This window comes from Prionailurus bengalensis, chromosome B4, assembly GCF_016509475.1.
Source record: "Prionailurus bengalensis isolate Pbe53 chromosome B4, Fcat_Pben_1.1_paternal_pri, whole genome shotgun sequence".
Taxonomy (NCBI): Eukaryota; Metazoa; Chordata; class Mammalia; order Carnivora; family Felidae; genus Prionailurus; species Prionailurus bengalensis.
The window spans coordinates 24,189,287-24,212,691 of record NC_057358.1 but is presented as its reverse complement, the minus strand read 5'-3'; the positions used below and the strand labels follow the sequence as shown (position 1 = coordinate 24,212,691).

General features: G+C 37.1%; 1 protein-coding gene across 1 annotated transcript in view; it reads right to left on the bottom strand.

Moving 5' to 3' along the window:
- The window catches only part of MYO3A (myosin IIIA), a 229,856-nt gene that overhangs the window by 62,920 nt on the left and 143,531 nt on the right, over nucleotides 1–23,405 (bottom strand). Inside the window, exons 19-21 of the mRNA XM_043564326.1 lie at nucleotides 7,691–7,844; nucleotides 5,828–5,916; nucleotides 4,864–4,993 (exon numbers count right to left, since the gene is read on the bottom strand). Coding sequence (XP_043420261.1) covers nucleotides 4,864–4,993; nucleotides 5,828–5,916; nucleotides 7,691–7,844 — 373 coding nt within the window. The remainder of the gene's footprint in view (nucleotides 1–4,863; nucleotides 4,994–5,827; nucleotides 5,917–7,690; nucleotides 7,845–23,405) is intronic.

Here is a 23,405-nt window from a genome sequence, read left to right as displayed (position 1 = left end):
TTGATTTTGAAGTTCTCATCTCCCTAGCCAACGAGACATGGTTCTGATGATATTCAGAAGACAAAACATAGTATTGAAAACCTGGTTGCATATTTTATAAGGATGAAAAAAATGAGATTAGATGCACAGATGCAGTTGGTGGATACAGAAAGAGATGACTGACTGAAGGGGTGCCTGGGTGGCTCAGTTGACTGAGCATCCAACTTCAGCTCAGATCTCATGGCTCATGAGTTTGAGCCCTGCATTGGTCTCTGTGCTTACAGCTCAGAGCCTGGAGTCTGCTTTGGATTCTTGTCTCTGTCTCTCTCTGCCCTTCCTCTGCTCATTCTCTGTCTCTATCTCTGTCTCTCTATCAAAAATAAATAAACGTTAAAAAAAACCCTGAAGATGTTTTGCTTCTGGGCATGATAAAATAACACAGCCTGCATTAACTTAAATAACTAAAAAAAACATACAAAATATATCAGCAATAGTTTTTCTTCCCTTTCATTTTTATTGTAAAATTTACGTAACATAAAATTTAGCATCTAAATCATTTTTAAGTGTACAGTTCAGTAGCGTACCTTCATAATATTATGCAACAATCACCACCATCGATCTCCATAACTTTTTTTATCTTGTAAAACTGAAATTTTATACCCATTAAATACCAACTCCCCATTGCCTCTACCTCCAACCCCTGGCAACCACCATTCTGCTGTCTCTATGATTTTGACTGCTCTAAGTAGCTTATATAAAAAGACTCATACCATATTTGTCAATCTATAACAGTGTTTAAATACTGTGGATGAAGCAGTCCAGGACATTGATCCCTCAGCAAGGGGAAACAAATGAGGTGAGCCCTATGATTACTCCAGCTTTCTGTCTACGAGGTTTTATGCTGTAATGCAAGGGGGGGAATCCAGGTGAAGAGTATGGAAAATAACAGATGTAACAATAGAAAACAAACAGCAAATGGTGGAGTCAAACCCAACCATATCAATAATCACATTAAATATAAATGGTATGATCACCTCAATTAAAAGGCAGAGATTGTAGGCATTTAAAAAAGGAAGGTCCAACTACATGCTGTCTAAAAAAAACGTTTAAATATAAACACAAAACTAAGTTGAAGTTGAAAGCATAAAAAAAGATATACCATTCAACCACTAGTCATGAGAAAGCTGGAGTCTCCATATTAATATCAGGCAAAGTAGATTTCCGAGCAAAGAATATTACCAAGGATAAAAAGGGACATTTAATAATAAATAAAGGGGTCCACTGATCAACAAGATATACTCATTCTAAATGTTTATATGTCCAATAAAAGATCTGAAAAATACATGAAAGAAAACCTGATAGGAATGAAAGAAAAAATAGATAAATTGACAATTATAATCAGATATTTCAAAACTCCTCTTTCAAGAACTGGTAGAACCAGGAGAGAGACAACCAGTAGGGATACAGAAGATTTGAGCATTGACCAATACTATCAACCAAGCTGACCTAACTGACATTTATATAACTCTCCATCCAACACAGTGGACTACACATTATTTTCAAGTATAAATGAAGTGTAAAACAAGGTATACCATCTTCTGGGCCATAAAACATATCTCATTAAATTTAAATGGATTAAATCATACAAATAATGTGTTCTGAGCACTATGGAATTAAATTAAAAGGCTACAACACAAAGATATGGAAAATACCAATATTTTTAGAATTTAAGTATAATACTTACAAATAATCGATGTAAGTACTTATATTAGAAAAGAAGAAATGTTTTCTTAAATCAATTACCTAAGTTCTCACCTTAGAAATTTGAAAAAGAAGACAAAATAAAACCCAAAATAAACAGAGGAAAGGAAACAAAAATGACAAAAGCCAGAAAGAAAAAAAGCAAGAAAGCAAGCAAGCAAGCAAGAAAGAAAGAAAAAGAAAGAAACATCAACAAAATAGAAAGCAAAGCCAAGGGAGAAAATCAATGAAACTATATACTCTTTGCTAGTTCTTTGAGAAGATCAATAAAATTGATAAATATCTAGAAAATCTATCAAGAATAAAGTGAAAGACAAATGAGAGTGCTGATAAAACTTCAATATCTATAGATATTAAAGAATAATAAGGGAACATTATAATCAACTTTATGTCAATAAATATGACTACCTAGATGAAATAAATTTCTTAAAAGACACAACCTACTATAAAGCTCATTTAAAAAATTAGATAACTTAAATATCCTTATATCTGTTAACAAATTGATTGAATTTGTAGTTAAAAACCTTCTCACAGAAACTCTTCAGGCCCAGATGGCTTCACTGATGAGTTCCACAAAGGAATTTAGAAATAAATAATACTCTTCCTGAAAATTGAAGAGGAAGCAATACTTCTAACCCATTCTATGAGGCCAGTATTACTCTGATCCCAAAATTAGAAAAAAATTACAAGAAAACAATAGCCCAATATCCCTCATGGACATAGATGCAAAAATTCTTAACAAAATGTTAGCAAATTGAATCTAGCCATACATAAACGTCCAATGTATCATGATCATGTCAGGTTTTTCCCAGGAATAAAAAGTTGCATAACATTCAAAAATCAATCAATGTAACTCACCATATTTATAAATTAAAAAATAAACAAACGAATGATCATCTCAATAGATACAGAAAAGGCATCTGACAAAATTCAAAGATGCATACTTGATAAATATTCAGAAAACTAGGAATGGAAAGAACTTCCTCCTACTGATAAAGGACATCTATGAAAGACCTACAGCTAACATCATAGTTACTGGGGAAAAACTGAGATCTCCCTCTGAGATCAGGAATAAGGCTGGAATGTTTACTCTTACCACTTATATTCAATATTGCATTGGTGAATCTACCCAGGGCAGCCAGGCAAGATGAAGATATGCAGAAGAAAGGGCAAACTTTTTTCACAGATGACACGATCATCTACATAGATGATCTATATAGATCATTCTATATAAAATTTACCAAAAAAGGCTACTCTAATAAATGAATCTAGCAACATTGTAGGGCAAAAGATCAATGCAGAAAAATCAACTGGATTTCTCTATACTAGCAACAAACAGAATTTGAAATAAGTTACCGTTTATAATAGCATGAAATCTGATATACTAGCAGATAATCTGACAAAAGATATGCAAGACTCACACACACTGAAATCTACAAAGTATTACAGAGAGAAATTAAAGAAGACTTAAATAAATGGAGAGCTATAGTGTGCTCCCTGATTGGAAGACTTTCTAAAGATCACTGTATCCAAAGATTTCTGTAGGATGATCCAATATGGCTGTTGTTATGGGCTGAATTGTGTCCCTCCAAAATTAATATGTTGAATTCCTAACCCCAACCCTCAATATTGTGAAGATATGAATTAGACTAAAATTAATTTATAGCTCCAGGTACATCCCAATCAAAGTCTCACCAGGGTTTTGGGTAGAAATTGACAAGCTTATTCTAAAATTTATATGGAAAAGCAAAGGAGTTATAATTGCCTCGACAACTGTGAAAAAGAACAAATTGGGTAGTTTATACCACCTGATTTCAATTATTTTTTATAAAGCTACAGTAATCAAGAAGTGTAGTATCAGTGCGACACAATAGAAAGTCCAGAAATAGATCTATACATATATAGTCAATTGATTTTCAACAGGCTGTCCAAGCAATTTAATGGGGGGAAGAAGAATCCTTTCAACAAATGGTGCTAGAACAACTGGACAGGGGTCAGGAGGAGTGGTAGGAAGGATTACAGAGTCACAAGGAAAAATGATCGGGGATGATGAATATGCTTTTGGTTTTACAGGTGTTTATATATGTCAAAACCTCATCTTGTTTTACTGTCTAAACATATGCTATTTATTGTATGTCAGTTATACCTCAATAAAGCCATAAAAAGAAATGCAAAATAATAAAACAAAATCCGATAAATAAAAACCAACCCAAACCACATTTTTACCTACTTAAAAGCAAATGCAAGCATGTCTATGGATGTAAGTTTTTATTTTATTTTTTATTTTTTTTTTTTTCAACGTTTATTTATTTTTGGGACAGAGAGAGACAGAGCATGAACGGGGGAGGGGCAGAGAGAGAGGGAGACACAGAATCGGAAACAGGCTCCAGGCTCTGAGCCATCAGCCCAGAGCCTGACGCGGGGCTCGAACTCACGGACCGCGAGATCGTGACCTGGCTGAAGTCGGACGCTTAACCGACTGCGCCACCCAGGCGCCCCGGATGTAAGTTTTTAATCAATAAGGCAAATCTCACTAAACCTGTAGAGTCTTAAAGTACCACCCAAAAGCCACCCAGTCCTGAAACAGAGGTGATTTTGAACTCTTCAGAAATCAGCATATTCTTCTAGTGAGTAGCTAAAATACCATCATATCTTCTGGCTAGTGCTTCAAATACTTTGCTTTAATGCAGTTTAATTGGTTAATTCTCTCCTCTAATTGGAGAATTACATTTTCTTCAGACAATTTGGACAGGAGATATTAATAAATGTGTATTTAGTGAGCTGAAAACAAACCAACATAAACAATGGAGGATTATACTCATGAAAATCACAGTCAGAAACTACTTGATTGGGCCTGAGGAAGGTTCTCAGTTAAAGGAAACTGCCTTGGGGCACCTGGGTGGCTCAGTCGGTTAAGCGGCCGTCACGGCTCAGGTCATGATCTCGCAGTCTGTGAGTTCGAGCCCCACATCGGGCTCTGTGCTGACAGCTCAGAGCCTGGAGCCTGCCTCTGATTCTGTGCCTCTCTCTCTCTCTGCCCCTTCCCTGCTTGGTCTCTGTCTCTCTCTCAAAAATAATAAATATTAAAAAAAAATTTTTTTTAAGGAAACTGCCTTAGCTTACCTGTTTTTGTCAGAGGGTGACTGACCAGTTGCCGAATTACGCTGTTTTCGGATGATCTCAAAAGCAGCACAATATCTGTTGGAAGAGTGTCTCTATTTTTAGCTAAGAACCCACTTGCGTTATAGAGGACCTGTTGATAAAGTATGTTATCATCAGTATCCCAACCAACATCATCCTCATTGTCATCATCACTATCATCATCAGCAGCAGTAGCAGCAGAATCATCAACTGGTATTTACCGAGAATTTCCTCTGTGCTGAGCAACAGGTATACAAAGATTTATAATGGTAGTCCGTTACAACTTGGTTGGAAAAGCAACCTTCTCCAGGTTTACACTATATTTTGTCAGAGAAAAATTTGCATCTTGCTGATTTTATTTGGGTTGGAATGATAAAAGAGGTCTGATTCCTCTTGTTTATTATGTTGGAAATTTGGCACTTTCTCCTGTTGGGAGGGAGGGGAGACAAAGGCTGCAGTGGACAGAGACCCACCTCAAGTTTGAAAAAGGCAGTTTATAGAAAAGGCTGTCAGCTATCATTAAAAGAAAGAAAAAGCAGGTTCCCGTTGGCAGCCAATGTCACCCAAAGCCAGATTTTAGGATTAGAAACATGGTGCTTTGAAGCTTGTCTCTTTCTTTTCTTTCTTGTTTTCCCTTAGTTTCTTAATACAAATTCCTCTAGAAAAACTACAACAATGTGTTTGTCAAACTAGGAGAAGGATTTTTTGTTTTTAACCTTTGCAGGATACATGCTAGGGGTAGATGCCCTGGAGTGGGAGTAGCTGGCAGTGGATGGCACAGATTGTAGGAGGTTGGAGAACAGAGTCAGGGCCAGATTGGGGCAGAAACAAATGGCTATCTTATTATAACCATCTGTAAATACTTTGGGCCATAATTTTCATGTTCACCACCATTATTTGATGAAAGGCTAAGAGAAACTCAGTCCTAATTCTTCAAAGCTCTTACCTTTCCCGCATAATGGTGAATTCCAAAACTAAGTTCCATTCTTTTGGGCCTCCAGAAGTACTGTGATTTCAGGTTACCTTCAAATTTTTCTGTAGAAAAAAAGTTGAGCCCCAATATCAAGCCATGTAGGAGATCCTCAAAAATACTTATTGACAGAATCATCTCTTTCACCATAAAATGGACAGTGTGCAGTGGAAAAAACAATTTTACATAGTTGATAAACCCAGATTTGCGATATAAATGGTGGAGCAAAACTCAAGGTCATGAATTTAACCACTCCATTAAGATTTAGAGCAGTTCTTAAACCTTAGTCGGGCGCCTGGGTGGCGCAGTCGGTTAAGCGTCCGACTTCAGCCAGGTCACGATCTCGCGGTCTGTGAGTTCGAGCCCCACGTCGGGCTCTGGGCTGATGGCTCAGAGCCTGGAACCTGTTTCCGATTCTGTGTCTCCCTCTCTCTCTGCCCCTCCCCCGTTCATGCTCTGTCTCTCTCTGTCCCAAAAATAAATAAACGTTGAAAAAAAAAATTAAAAAAAAAAACACCTTAGTAAGCATTGGAATTCCCTGGAGGGCCTATTAAAACACAAAGCTTCTGACTTAGTAGGTCTGAGAGTGGAGGGAATCCAAGAAGACACATTTATACCAAGTTCCCAGATGATACTGATGTTCTTGGTCTGGGGACCACATTTTGTGAACCATAGGTAGAGAGGAAGGAAACTGCCTGAGATTAACTGATCAAAGAGGTTTGTGAAACCCAGTTTGATGTGAAGTGATGAGCTTAGGAATCTGGCATTCTGGCTCTCCTTTCTATCAGGGGAGCTCTAAGTTATTATTCATTACATAGGAAAAATGTAGGATCATAAAGGAAGTTACATCCCTTTAACAATTTTGCCACCTTCAGAGAACTTTTTGCTCCATGTCCTAGAAAGGACATTGTAACCTCAAAATCAAGTAATTGCTATGAAACAATTTTTCCCACAACTCTGGGGTTATTTTCTTTTTCACTAGCACGGTCCAATTAGAGGAGAGAATTAACCAATCAGTGAGTCAGCAGGAAGTGACATCACAGACTTAATCATAAGAAACAGAGTCTATCACCCAAAGTAAATGAGAGAAATGTGAATCCAAATTTTCTGCAAATATTTATTATACATAATCAATATCTCCTACCAACAGGGAATATGGTATTTCCACATTAAAAAAATTATTTTTCACCTGAACAAGCTAAGGGTTTTTTTTTTTTTTAATCTCAGGAGTAAGACATTTTTACTTTTAACCATTTTAGTTGATCATCTTTTAAATATAGGATACCTATCTGTGCCTTCTCAAACAGAAAAAAATGAATATGTTTATGCTTTCTTTGAAGACCCAGGATTATTATATTTATTAACGTACTGTAATTTAGAGATTATTAAGGTGTTTGAGTCTATTTCACTGTATTAGACAAGTGACCAGAACATCGCAGACAAATTTATTTCCTTCCCATTAGCTGTCTCTTTTCAAATTCTACAGCTGGCCCTTTGCCCTTCCCTCTAATTTCTAATTAGGGGCTGGATAATTTTTTTTTGGGGGGGGTGGATAATTTCTAAGGTTATTTCTAATACAATATCCTGTAATTGGGGCTCTACCATAATGTGTGGAGAAGTCCAATATCCAAACTTATTTAATTCATTAAATATTTCACCCTATTATAAACATTCACTGGTCCAGATATTAGATCCAAAACCTCTTCTTTAAAGTGACACATGCAGGCTTTGTAATAGCTATTTTCTCCCAGATAATGAAACAACATTCTTTTTAAGTCACTGAGAGCATTATAGGACTACAGCACAAAACTATGCAGACATGCTGGATTTAAAACTCACCTATAAGAGTCTGGTCGGTGGCCTTGGGAAATCTACTTTCTTCATCAAGTAGGGACAGTAGACCCATTGGCTTCTGCAGAAACATATCTAGGAGGGGCCGGTTATCTTCATATTCAATAACTCTGGCATTAACATCCTCATTTAGGTATTCATTCTATAACAGGACAGGATTCATAGAAACAATTCACTAAACATTTATGAATGATATGTAGCTTGACAGTAATTACCCAAAACTCTATTTTACACATAATATAATAAATTGCTTCCTATGACATTGTCCTTAAAGTGAGGGTATCATTTTATTTTTCTTTCCCCAAAGTTCATTAAAGGTAGTGCTGATTTGGGGTAATAATAATAGTTTCTGGTCTCTATACCAGAATTATAGACATCTTAAGCTTTCAAAATGCAAAAAAATATGTTGTTAATGAGCAGTAATAAAGGTATGCTCTAGGGGCGCCTGGGTAGCTCAGTCCGTTAAGCGTCCGACTTCGGCTCAGGTCATGATCTCTCGGTTTGTGAGTTCGAGCCCCGCGTCGGGCTCTGCACTGACAGCTCAGAGCCTGGAACCTGCTTCAGATTCTGTGTCTCCCTGTCTCTGCCCCTCCCCTCCTCATGCTGTCTCTCTCTGTCTCTCAATTATAAATAAACGTTAAAAAAAAAAGGTATGCTACAGAATTTATAGAGTATTAATTAGGTATATCTTAGAGTTATACTGCCTCTTATTGAAGCCTTTTATCTAGCTTCAGGAATGGATCTCTCAAGAACATTTACTTAACTTCTCAGTCATGATGCCATTTACATTGTTAGTAGGGTGGACATCTGTGACTCACAGGAATCAAAGGATTGAGAACCAAGAACACCTGGGTTCATATCTGGGCTCTGTCTCTTAACTAGACATATAATCCTTTGGATTTTGTTTGTTTGTTTGTTTTTTACTCTATGAGCTCCCACTGTCTCATTTATTAAATGGAGGTAACAACCTCTATCTAACAAAGTAAAAATATCTGGTACATTAATAACCAGTTGCTGTTGAGTATACTATAAGATGCATAAAATAAAAACAATGAATAACAATTACTGTAAGATCACAGTGCCAGCACAACATGGTTGCTGATGATCTATTCTGCAAAAGGGACATGAAGAATTATGCTGTCGCTCCATTTCTATGACTTTGCCCACACACTGTACCCCTGCCCCAGTGCCACAGTCTGTAAGAGGACAGGCATGACCTGTGCACAACGACACAGAGAGATGCTCACCTGCTTGGCACTCACCAGTTCTCAGGTGATAAAGCAACTATCACTGGGAAGTGTATCAAATAACTCCCGACTCAGGCAGAATACTCTGCACCATTCACAAATTAAAGTGACAGGACATTTTCATTATTATTTTAAAATATTCGTTAATTCATGAAATATTTCCATTAAACATCTTATAAGAAGGCACAGTGATGGGTGATAAAGAGCTGTTTAACACAAACTCCCTGTCCTCAGTGGATTTAAAATATAACTTGAGTGATAGAGTTAGTAAATATTCAAAATTCAAGGTAGCATATAATAGATAAGTGATATGTACAATGTAGTACCATAAGGAGTTCAGAGAAAGAGAATTTATTTCCGGCAACTTCATGGAGGAATTTAATTCCGTCAATGGCAGGTGGGTCATCTGATAAGTCAAAACCTTTAATCAGTATTTTGGAGCCTTATGAAATTGAAATCTCATTTCAAGGGTGTCACCCAGAAAAATAAATGTATACTTTTAAGTAAGACAAAATCTAATACGTAACAATTGGGCAGTGCCCATTGGCCTAAAAGGTAGATCACCGGAAAGTCATTTAGTTAATCCAGTACATAAAAAAGGAAACAATGTCTAAAAGTTTCACAGCTTTTTCATTTGAAGGTAACCTTGGGAGCAATACACAGACCCAGAATTACTTTACCAGTAGACACATTAGGCTGACAGCATATTATAGCTTAAATGGCAACAGCAAAGTTCAAAAGAGGTTTTGTGTGTTTTGTATAGAAAGCACATAAGGTTAATATCTAAATCAATGCATTTGTCATTTCTATTTGCCTGTGTCAAAATCCAGGGCATTCTTTCCTGGCAGGTCATACACAGCAGAGATGAGTAACTTGGAAAACAATGGGCTCCCCTTGAAGATACATGTTAGTATTATGGACTCCAGGCAAGTCAGTGGAAAAAACATGCTATTACTCAGGATTTATGAAGCATTTTAGCAAAATTATCACGTCTAAAACAATAGAATATATATTTTTATAGCAGTTATGGCCCCCAAATACTTAGTTGTTTTTAAGTCTAAGTGGAGAAATGAAGCTCACGTAACTCTTCAGAAAGTCCTGTGCTATGCCCTGTGTGTTACAAATACATTCAAAGCAGAAGATGAGTAGTTCTTAACTGCAATAAACTGTTTAGCAGATATAATCTCCACTCTGTTCAAATGGCCCAAGTTCCTTTTTGAGAAGGACAGATGAATAATTATTTAAATATAAATCAAGGAGGTGAGGGAAATCAGAAGACTTGGATGTTAGGAAGCCTCATGCCTGAGTCAAGTTCTTGCTTGTTTTTCATTGAGTTTTTAGTGTGAGCTATGAAAAGGTCGCAGTGGCGAGAAAGCCCATGGAAGGTGCCCCCCGCTGCATAGCTTTGGCATAGACAACATGCTTAAATACACAGGGCTAAAGTGTCACCACAGGAAAGATTCTCCATGCCTAAGTGGAGTTCTCAGTCTCACAGAGTAGCATGGAAGAGGGGCTGCCATAGACTTAGAGGCTACAAGCTTTCCTGTGGCTTCTAAGGTAGGTAGGAATCTTAGCATAGACCTCGTCATAGATTGCCACGCAAGAGAGGCTGGACTCTAATCGTTCAGGTCTCACCTCCTCCAAGAGTCCTTCCCCCATTGCCCAGACTAATTTAGCAACCCTCCCTTCCTCAGCTGGTCACGCTCTATCCTTGCCGCCATGTTTTAAATTCTTTCAAAGTATTTCTAGAATTTTTACTTGTTTATTATTCTCCCTGTCTCATTAGAATGGGACCTCCAAGAGGACAAACACTTTTACTCCCCTCTGTATTATTCACCTCTGTATCTAGGGAGAGCAGGCATGTTAAATAGATGACCGTGTGTTAAGGAGTAAACCGTGTCCCCCAATCCCCAAATTTATATGCTAAATCCCTAATATCCAATGTGACTGCATTTGGAGATAGGGATATTAAGGAGGTAATTAAAGTTAAAGGAGGTCATAAGGGCAAGGCCCAAATCCCATAGGACTGGTGTTCTTCTATGAAGAGGAAGAGACCCCTGGGAGGAGACTGCACACAGTCAAGGCCATGTGAGGTCACAGGGAGAAGACAGCCATCTGCAAGTCCAGGAGACAGGCCTCAGGAGAGACCAAACCTGTCCCTGCTTTCATTTTAGACTTCTAGCCTCCAGAACTGTGAGGAAATAAATTTCTATTGTTGAAGGTCCCCACTCTGTGATATTTTATGGCAGCTCCAACAAATTAATATAATGAGTTTTCTGGGTTCCTTTTATTAAAAGTTGTTTTGAAAGGCTATTTGCTAGGTAGAGGAGGATTGGGGTGAAAATAATAAATCATGTGTGCATGGGTAATCCTTAGCTTCTGATTACAAATGTGCTCATATAAAAGTTAAAATATGGAGAAGCGCCTGGGTGGCCTGTTGGTTAAGTGCCCAACTCCAGCTCAGGTCATGATCTCATGGCTCGTGAGTTGAAGCTGCATGTTGGGCTCTGTGCTGACAGCTCAGAGCCTAGAGCCCGTTCCAGGTTCTGTCTCCGTCTCTCTCTGCTCCTCCCCCGCTTGTGCTCTATGTCTCTCAAAAATAAATAAACATTAAAAAAATTATAAATTTTAAATATGGAAACACCTTAATGGAGTCTTAATGACCTCAAAATTCACACACAAATTCATCTGCTCTAAATACTATCTTACCATTTAGTAGAATCTTTTCCTATGTATGATATTTTTAATAACAAAAAACATACTATTTATTTGATTTTAACTTTATTTCCTTTGACAAAATGGAATGGAGAACATGTAATTAATGGGTTTTCATGACCATTATTTGAATGGCTACATGACATTGTATCCTGTAGTTTTCTACTCAGTTCTCTTATTTGGGACATTTTGGATTACTTATTTTATTTATTTTCATTTTTAAAGTAGTCTCTATAACCAACGTGGGGCTTGAACTCATGATCAAGAATCGCAAGCACCACCATCTGAGTCACCCAGGTGCCCCCTTTTATCTATTTTAAATAGTGTTCTGATGTATATCCTTGTGCACCAAGCTTTTCTGGATTTTGGATTTTATCTTTAGGACAGATTAGCTGATCAACTAGTGTGAGTATTTTACAGGCTCCATATGCGTATTTCTAGATTGATTTTTTCTAAGCTTGCCGCAATGTGCTTTCTAATCAGCCCTGCATACACGTTCCTATCTTGCTGTATCCTCACCAGCACTGCATATTCTCATTAAAATTTTTTTCTGATATTTTTGATAGGTGAAAATGACCATGTATTGTTGTATTCGCATTTATTTGATTAGATCTTAAACTACTTAAGAGGATACTTTTGGGGGGAAATATGGTAGATCTATGCTTAGCCCGTATTACACAATGCCTGCCAGCTATTGTGTCATTATTCTGAGACACAATAATAAACATAATTTATCTTCTTCTTGGGCACAGAAATACCATCACACCACTGTCAGCTTTTGTGATGTGGGCAAAGATTTGTGGAGGTAGAGATCAGAGTTAGAGGAAAAGCTCAGGGACTAACATCCTTCATGTTAGGTTGACTTTTGTTTCTTTGTCTTTTTCTCATTTGTTTTTACATGTCCTCCTGGTCATGTGCTATCTCTATCTTCCTTAGGAATTTATTCCTGGGGGTGGTTGGCTGGCTCAATTGATAGAGCATGTGACTCTTAAGCTTGAGCCCCACTTTGGGTGTAGAGATTACTTAAAAACAAAATCTTCACAAAATTAAAAATGGAATTCAATCTTGAAGCTGGCTTCTAAGTGACTTTCCTGGGGAAATTATCTTCTTTTTCTTCTCCCAGCATTACCAAGATATAATGTATTGACTTGATATACTTACATATTACAAAATGAGTATCATCATGGAATCAGCTGACACCTCATCACATAACTACCATTGCTTTTTTGTGGTGAGAACATTTAAGATCTATTCTCTTAGGAACTGTCAAGAATATGGCACAGTTTTATTGATTAATCAACATACTGTATATTAGGTCCCTATAACTTACTCATCTTCAAACTGGAACTGTACTCTTTGACCAACATCTCCCCATTTCCCCCAACCAGACACTGGTAACCACCATTCTAGTCTCCAATTTTCACTTAGCATAATGCCCTTACGTTTCCATCTATGTTGTCATAATTAACAGGTTTTCTTTCTTTCTCATGGCTAAATAATATTCCATGGGGTCGTGTGTGTGTGTGTGTGTGTGTGTGTGTGTGTGTGTGTGTAATACTCTATATGCATTCATCTTTTGACAGACACTTGGATTGTTTCCATATCTTGACTATTGTCAGTAATGCTGCAATGAAATGGGAGTGCAGATATCTCTTAGAGATCTTGTTTTAATTTCCTTTGGATACATACCCACAAGTTGGACAGCTAGATCATATGGCAGTTCAATTTTTAATTTTGGGGGAAGCCTCCATACTGTTTTCTGTAGTAGTTACACTGATTTCTATTCCCACCAGTAATGCAAGAATTCCCTTTTTTCCACATCTTTGCCAACACTTATTATCTCTTTTTTGATGATAGCCATTCTAACAGGTGTGAGGTGATATCTCATTGTGGTTTGGATTTGCATTCTCCTCTTCATGTATCTGTTAGCTACTTGTGGATCTTCTTTGGAAAAATGTTTACTCAGATCCTCTGCCCATGTTTTAATCAGATTTTTTTTTTTTGCTCTTGAGTTGTAGGAGTCCTATATATATTTTATCAAATATATGATTGGCAAATATTTTCTTCCATTCCATAGGTTGTCTTTTCATTTTGTTGATGGTTTCCTTTGCTGAGCAGAAGCTTTTTGTTTGACGTACTCTCACTTGTTTATTTCTTGTTTTTGCTGTCTTTGCTTTCAGTGTCAAATCCAAAAACTTATGGCCAAGAATGATACCAAGGAGTTATCCCTTATGTTTTCATCTAGGAGTTTTACAGTTTCAGGTCTTGTGTTCAAGTCTTTAATCCATTTTGAGTTGATTTTTGTGTACGGTGTGAGATTGGAGTCTAGCTTCATTCTTTTGTATGTGGCTTCCCAATTTTCCCAGCACGGTTTATTAAAGAGACAATCCTTTCCCCATTGTGAATTCCTGGGACCCTTGTCAGAAGTCAACTGACCATCTATGCTTGGGTTCATTTCTGGGCTTTCTATGTTGTTCCATTGATTTATGTGTCTGTTTTTATGCCAATACCACACTGTTTTGAGTACTATGCCTCGTAATATAGTTTGAAATCAGGATGTGTGGTTATCTCCAGCTTTGTTCTTTCTTAAGATTGCTTTGTTTTTTTGAGGTCTTTTGTGGTTCTATACAAATTTGAGGATTGTTTGCTCTATTTCTGTGAAAAATGTTATGAGAATTTTGTTAGGGACTGTACTGTACCTATAAATTGCTTTGGGCATTTTAACAATATTAATTCTTCCATTTATTTGTGCCCTCTACAATTTCTTTCCTAAATGTATTATAGTTCACAGTATACAGATCTTGCACCTCCTTAAATTTATTCCTAAGTATTTTATTCTTTTTGATGCTAAAGGACTGTCATATTCATTTCTTTCTGATAGATCGTTGTTAGTGTATAGAAATAGAGCTGACTTTTCGATACTGTTTTGTATTCTGCAGCTTTACTGAATTTGTTAGTTCTAACAATTTTTTGATGTAGTCTTTAGGGTTTTCTACATAAAATTTCATGTCATCTGCAAACAGAAACGATTTTACTTCCTTTCCAATTTGAATGCCTTTTATTTCTTTTGTTTGCCTAATTGCTCTGGCAAGAATTTCCAATATATTGTTGAAAAAAGTGGTTAGAGGAGGCATCCTTGTCTTATTCCTAATCATACAGGAAAATCTCTCAGCTTTTCACTTTTCAGTATATTAGCTGTGAGTTTGTCCAATGTGGCCTTTATTCTGCCGAGGTACATTCCCTCTCTACCCACTTTGTTGAGACTTTTTAAATTCTTTTTAAATGTGTATTTATTTTGGGGAGACACAGAGAGACAGAGCATGAGCAGGGGAGGGGCAGAGAGAGAGGGAGACAGAATCTCAAGCAGGCTCCAGGCTTGGAGCTGTCAGCACAGAGCCCGACGTGGGGCTCAAACCCACAATCCATGAGATCCTGACCTGAGCTGAAGTCAGATGCATAACTGACTAAACCACCCAGGTGCCCTTGTTGAGACTTCTTATCACCATGAATGGATGTTAAATTTTGTCAAAAGCTCTTTTCTGTCTCATTTTGTTAATTGGGTGTATCATAATGATTTGTGTATGTTGAAACATCTTTGTATCCCTGGAATAAATCCCACTTGATTATGGTGTATGACAGTTTTAATGTATTGTCAGAGTTGATTTGCTAATATGTTGTTGAAGATTTTTGCATCTATTGTTCATCAGGGATATTGGTCTGTAATTTTCTTGTAGTGTCCTTGCCTGGTTTTGGTATCAGGGTAATGGTTGCCTCATAAAATAAGGTTGAAGTTCCCATCTCTTTTACTTTTGTGAAAGAGTTTGAGGAGAATTGGTATTCTTAAGCGTTTGGTAGAATTCACCAATGAAGCCATACGGTCCTGGACTTTTCTTTGTTAGGAGATTTTTGATTACTGATTCAATCTCTTTACCAGTAATTGGCTTGGTGATATTTTCTATTTCTTTATGATTCAGTCTTGGTAGGTTGTATGTTTCTAAGAATTTTTCCATTTCTTCTATATTTTTGATCCTTTGTATTTCTGTGGTATCAGCTAGCTGTAATGTTTTCTTTTTCATTCCTAATTTTTTGAGTCAGTCCTCTTTGGTTTTTTCTTGATTAGTCCAGGTAAAGGTTTGTCAATTTTATTTATCTTTAACAAAGCACAGCTCCTGGTTTCATTATTCTTTTCTATTGTCTTTTGAGTCTTTATTTCATTTATTTCTGCTCTGATCTTTGTTATTTCCTTCCTTTTAACTTTGGGCTTAGCTTGTTTCTTCTTATATTTCACTGAAGTATCAAGTTAGATTTGCTTACTTGAGATCCATCTTTTTTCTCAATTATGTCTTTATGGTTACAAACTTTCCTCTTAGAGCTGCCTTTGCTGCATTCCATAAGTCTTGGTATGTGGTGGTCTCATTTCCATTTGTCTCAAGATGGTCTTTGATTTTTCTTTTGATTTCCATTTTGGCCCATTGGTTGTTCAGGAAGACACTGATTAAATTTCCACATATTTGTAAAAACAGGCAGACTTCATCACCATGTAAAAGACAGGTGCTACCTACTCCCCGAAAGCATCACTCTATCATTTTACTGTGGGAGAATACGTTCTACTACCATCTGACAGATTTATCTAAGTATGAAGTTTCAAAAAGATTTTCCTGAAACCACCAAGGTTTCTATCAAGGAGTTTGGCTCGTATGGTATTTTTCTTTTATAAAAGGTGGGGGTATGCAGCGACAGGGTGCATTCAAGTCTTTCACTGAATTTATACCTATGAAATGAAGTCATATGTCTGTTGTGTAGGTGAGTCAACCATCTGACACTGCTCTGCAGTTTCACACATTTTAGATTCTATAAATATTTTAACAGCTGGGATAAATGATCCTCAATATTTATTCTCTTGTGTTTGCTGTTTGGAAGTCATAAATCAAGTATCTTTTATTTTTATAAACACAGTCCACTTGATGCGGGATGGTATTAAGAATTCACCCAGGTTTGTGGCATTCTGAATAGATCATTGTAGAAGATGCCACATACTGACATTCCTTAAACATTCGTGGAGCACCTACTATGTGTATGTTTAAAAGTAGGTGGGCCTGGGGAAGGAAGAAATAGACAAAAAGGTAGAGTCTTGTCCTTTAGGGCCCAGCAAAGAGTCTGTCTGCCTTTCCATTCTAACCCTGAAATCACATCCTAGGAATTCTTTGCTCGTGCTGTATTTTCTTTTTCAGTTGTTCCATCTGTTAGTTCTAGATCTATCCTGTTAGGTGGTTTCTGCTTCCTCCAGTGTCACAGTATCTGTTACCACTGCCACCTGCCTCAGTGCTACTGTTCTTTCTAGTTTCCTTCTTTGTTACCTTGTATGGATGCCCCTTGGCTTTTCATGTGAAAGATTGCCTCTCTCTATCTCTCTCTCTTCTCCTCCCTCCCTCCCTTTCTTCCTCCTTCCTCCCTTTCTTTCAAATCAATGGAACACCCTTTTCTTCTGCATGAGAGATTATTTTGTTAGGCCCCTGGTTCTTCTCAACTTTTATTTGTTTGCTTGTGAGAAAAACCCCAGATATGTATCAGAAGACCCAGATTTGGGTTCTGGCTTTGTTTAACTAGGCTGTGACTTCAAGCAAGTCATAACGAGTCATTTTGATCTGTGAAATATGGATGATCTACTTAGGTTTCTTCTGGTTCAAACATTTCAAAATGCCCACGCTGCCTGAACGTGTTGTGAAACATAGTGAATAGATGCATACACATTCTGTTAACAGAACATTTGCAAGGGGAAAGAAGCATATAAACACATTTATTCCCTGATGTCTGCCTTTAGTAAAAGAATCCTACTCGCCAACTGCTCACATGAGTATACGCATTTATGGAAACATTACTCACAGTGGAAAGAAACCACTGAGAAGAAGTTACTCATTCTAAGAAAAATGTTTTCAAGGTTGAAAATCTAGGATTTAAGGTGCTATCACTATTCAAGGTGAGTTTTTTTTTATTATTACAGAGAAAAAAGAAACTGTGCCATTTTTCATTTTGAAATAACTCCAAATTTAAAAGGTTGCAAGGACAGTACAAAGAACTCCCAGATGCCCTTTCCCCCAATTTTCCAGTTGCTAATATTTTACATTTACTTTATCATTCGCTCTCTTTCACAGGGCGCCTGGGTGGCTCAGTCGGTTAAGCGCTCTCTTTCTACATACCTATAATATTGTTAGTAATAACATTCCACCGAAGCAAGTAAATATTTCTAAAAACTAAAAATGAAGAAAACAAGGTGGTTATATGCATGTTGTAAAATCTAAACTCTTGATGTAAAATAGTAATTATGATTTGAAATCTATTTCCTCCTGTACTTATTTTTTAATGTTTGTTTATTTCTGAGAGAGAGAACAAGCAGGGGAGAGGCAGAGAGAGAGGGAGACACAGAATCCGAAGCAGGCTCCAGGCTCTGAGCTGTCAGCACAGAGCCTGATGTGGGGTTCAAACTCCTGAATTTCAAGATCATGACCTGGGCCGAAGTCAGATGCCCAGGCTCAGCTGACTGAGCCTCCCAGGCGCCCCTCCTCCTGTACTTTCTATTCAAAGCTGATATCAATGATCCTGTTGCTTTTTTTGTTAAAGTTAGTGGCAAGCCACAGGGAATGCTGATCATCAGTAACTTGAGAAGACACAGGTCACTGATTTACCATTTGACAAGCAACCTAATGAGGAAGTATGGTAGATAATTCCTTAAAAAATATACTTATTTTATTTTACATGTATTTAATGAACTTTGGAGGAAAAGTTTTAAATGATGCTTCCTAGAGCAGCTTCTTTTTTCAGAAAGAAAAGGAAACAATGTATATTAAGATGAACATTGTAATCTAGTCACGTTTTGTGTATAAAACCTATTCTTAAAAACTCTTCAAAAGCCATAAAAGATCTTACAAATTTATATTCTACTGACAGGTAATGGCTTAGGATAAGGAGAAATTTCCATTAGGAATCCAGAAATGTAGTTTTTCATATACCAAGATTTCTTTCAACTTAAACTATTTTTCCTTTACTGTCATGTTTAAACGTTTACCAAAAAATTTTATTTCAGCTTGTCAAGTATGCTCTAAACTCACATGTAGAAAACTACAGTAATTGAATGGATCTAACCTCCTTATTATGTATTTCTTCCAAAATTACTTTTTATCATAATGAAAGTATTTTTTTATTTAATTTTTTTAGATGTTTATTTCTGAGAAGGGGGGAGGGGCAGAGAGAGAGGAAGACAGAGAATCTGAAGCAGGCTCCCTGCTGTCAGTGCAGAGCCTGGGGCTTGAACCCATGAACTGGGAGATCATGACCTGAGCCAAAGTTGGAGCCTCAACCAACTGAGCCACCCAGGCACCCCATAATGAAAATATTTTTTAAAAAGTATTTTAAAATAATACCAAATTATCAAAATAAGTACCACAAATCCCCACAGCACATTAAAGGTGTTGACCCAGCTTCTCTGATGAAAGAGAAACACACTGTGCAACACGGGTATAAAGCAAGAGATGGGGCGGGGGGCACGGGAACCCAACAGGCTGCCTGCCAAGAGACAGCGGGAGAGGAGCACACGTTCACAGCTGGGATCTGTTGTAGGGATGCTCCACACATATCCAGTCACTTGCATATCAACTTCCATACTCAGTACGTGAGTCTACAGAAAATTTGTACGTGATCTCAAACAGTAACCCAAAACTTGGCCAAGCACTTAAAAGCAAGATTTGTTGTATCTATTTGTTTCTTAAATGCATGGTTGTTTTAATGTTTTAAGAAAATGCCTATAAATTGGCTTTTATCACTTGGAGAACTAAAGTAAGACAAATGCTACCACCATCGCACACATATGGTTTAATAGGGAAGAAATTTGAATATGAAATAAAAATTCACACTTTGTAAGCAAAACAATTTGAAGGCATTTCTAAGGGGTTTGCCCACACATTTTTTTTTTATGTGATGACTGATTCTTTTTACTGCGTAACGTAAAAAAAGTTGAAAGTGTAGATACTGTATGATGAATGAATTTTTGTTCTTTGTAATTGCCACAAATTATGTGTTGGAGCCCATATTCAAAATCTCAAAAGCTTCAAACTTTGAGATATGAACAGCTGGAGAGGAAAGTCATACACATCACTTTCTGCAAGAGAAGCCAGAGCCATAATTACAGTTATTGTCTCCATTATGTGCTGTAAATGGTTTCCTGCTTATAAAATGACTTCTAACTTTTAATTTTAAACCCACGGGTATATATATAAATGATGTATGTAACAGCTTATCCTTGTACAGAACAAGTATTAACAGCTCACTTTAAAAACGAACTTCAGCTCAGTTAATAGCCGGCAAGATGTCCTGCACTAATGGATAAGAAAGCTCACCCTAGGTATAAGTAGGAGTATAAGCAAGGAGAGTGAATCTTCAGGATTCTAGAGCAATGCGTCGTAGGATACCTATGTCTCGGGTGCCTAATGGTCCTAAAGAACAGTGGCGTTTGTTCCACCTCAAACTCATGCCCATTGGTGACTCTTCGGTGGTTGGCTGTTCATTCCCCTTGATTTGAAACATAACATAAACTTCTAGGGAACAGGGTTCATTTCTTTTGCATGGTCTATACCACAATGATGTATCATAGTGCACAATTAAAAGAAAGGACAAAACCCACTACTATAGCATCAGCATGACTCCTTGAAGAGAACTTCAAGCTTTAATCATACTTTGACTACTGGTGTGCTCTCCGTCCCATGGAAGGATGCCAGAAAACAAACAAAAACAACCAAGCAAAACCAAAATCTTGGCTACACAGTCCCTGTGGAGATTCAGTGTAAATGTTATTGTAAAAAGATGCCTCCCTTATCAGAAATGTGGTAACTTGTTCGCTGCCCTTTCAGCTGCTTCACTAAAAGCTTTTTGAAAAATATGGGGGTAAACAGTGTGTGTCAAAATAATGCCATACAAATGTAATAGGGAAGGCTGACATATAAATACTTTATTTGTGGAATTAATTAAATTAACAGAAAATTATATATTTTTCAGTTGCTGCTCATTTAGAAATGCCTGAGTCATGAATATCAAAAGATTACAACTAAACTCTTAATGTCTATTTGTAGGTAGGCGCAGGAATCCAGACTGTGATTTAATTTTCAAACTATTGTTTTCATATATAAATTGTCCCTTTAAATTTTGTTAAAATCAATATATACAAAATGGTTCTTCCAGTGCTGGAAAAGTATGGAAGCTTCAAATATTATGAACCATCAAACTCCAGAAAAGTTTGAGGAGCTATGTATTATTTAAAACTATCCACTCAGCAAACTATGGATTGGGTCAGTGACATAAACTCTTTCACTAAAAATATTTTACTGTAGTCTGCTGATTATTGTTTTAATGGAAAATAATGGGAAAACAATATTCAAAATACCTTCATAACCAACTTTGCTGGAGTGTCCCACTGTGTATTACATGTCAATTGAATTTGGGCCAAATTTTAAAAAAACAGTGTTTTCAGCAAACCTTTATTTATGTTCCATTGTTGCAGGACTGCCAGTAAAGATAATGTTTGTTGGTTTAAATAGAAGCAGAAGTTGTATCATCTGTGAAGGTGTTGGCTGAAGCTTCTGTCTTGCTCAGATTGCCAGATTATCTGAATGTCCATGAAACTGAGTATGTCTTACGGAGAAGCAATAATGGCTTTATTAAATGAAGGAGTTGTCAGGTGAAAGTTATGATTATATCTCACCAAGGAAAGTGTGACCATAACTTTAATTTATGATTTGGCTTCATAGCTATTTCTCATTTATAGAAATCAGTGTGTTGTGTGTTCTCTACCTGTGATAGCTAATACACACAGCTATAGTTAGCATTTCTCAGTTACAATTTTTGCACTCACAGAGAAGTGACAAAGTGGGAAAAAAACCCAAACGTGTACACCCACATGTTAAAATCAAGAGAATCAGTGACTAATCCCATATCCAGCGGATCACACATTCATCAACCTGATCACTCAGCTGCCAATGCCTGTCCCATAAGATTATGAAGCAGAGATTCTTGGGTAGTTACCCTAGAAAGGCATTTGAAAGGATTGTGAATGGCCTCAATTCCTCAAACTGCTTTATATAATCCTGGATTCTAGTTGAAATCTTAATTTGCTAGGGACAATTTTGAGTTGTTTTGTCTTGAAAGCCTCTCAAGGATATTTAAAAGAGTCTTCCAGAATAGTTTCATTTGTAGCAAGCCCAAAGACAAAAGCAGTAACAGCATTAGGATCATGGATGAAATTCAAGGCTATCAAAGTGGATTATAAACTATAACATACTATAAAAAATGAAAAGCAAATAATTTTGAAAGATATGTACATTGGTTTAAAGGTTAGTTCCAATCAAACCATGTTCTAACCTCAACCTGCAAAAGAGAAAAATAACAGAATCCTACCAACACAAGTTGCTAATTAATCACATGGGAAATACATGAAGATGCACCTGGTCCCATGAAGAAGGTAATTCTAATAGATCCCCATCAAAAAGTCCAAACAAACAAAGAAAAAAACAAAATTCACTTGTTTCAGGCTTTGCTTAGAATGGATCTTGTGAACACTGTGAGACATTAAAGCAAGATGACATTCATTTAATAAATATTTTTTGAACACTTGCTGTATGTCAAGCTCTGAAGATTCAAAATGAATTAAGACATAATCCTTGACCTCAAGGAGTCTGTAGCCTAGTGAGAAAGGCACAAATATAAACCAAATATTTTTACTGGAGCGTAGAGGAGGGAGAAACATGAACAAGTCTCATTAATTTTCTGGATTTCAGTAATGAGAAATGAAATGCATTTTTGGCTTGAGTAAGTGGCAGATAGAGATGTCACTTGCTGAGGAAGAATATAAGTGAGAGGGAAAGATGATGGGTTCAATTCTAGATAAAGTTCTGGAAGCTGTCTTAAAAGGAGGCCAGGAGTTCAAAAAGATAGGTGGGTTGGATGGGGGCTTAAGCATTACTAGCATGAAGGGGGTGATCGAAAGAATGGAAATGGACGATCTTTCCTAGTGAGTACGAGAAGGGGCAGAGGATAGAACTCTTTCGTGAGTTAACATTTAGGACAGTAATTCTCAACCTTGGCTGCACATTGGAATAAACTGGGAACTTTAGAAGATGTTGATGCCTGGGTCTCATTCCAAGAGATCTGATTTAACTGGTCTGGGACAGGGTCTGGGCATTGGGATTTTCCAGTACTCAGTGATTCTAATATGCAGCCAGGGTTGAGAACAACTGATTTATGAGATGGTACAGGAAGGGACAGGAAGATGGCAGAGAAACAGAAAGATGGTATTAGGGATGCTAAAGGAGGGGTTTTCCAGAAACAGGAATTTATCAACAGGGTTGAAAATTACAGAAAGGCTAATAATGTAGAGACTAAAATGTTTCTGATACTAATGACTGATGAGATTAGGAAGGCCCATTCCAGGAGAGTGGGCGAGGTCAGAGCCAGATGCTACAGACTCATATACTCAGGTAGAGAAGAAATCAATACAATGCAATGAATACTGAATATGCTTTCAAGCAGCTTGGCCGTGAAGGGAAGAGAGAGGCCATAACTACTGAGATAAGCAGGTTGGAGAAAGGCTTTTGTTTTTAACAATTTTTAAAGATCTCATTATTTATCTAGGCTACGGGACTGCATGCTCTAATGGAGAAGAGTGGAGAAAGAGGAGAGAGAGTGACACAGAGTGAGAA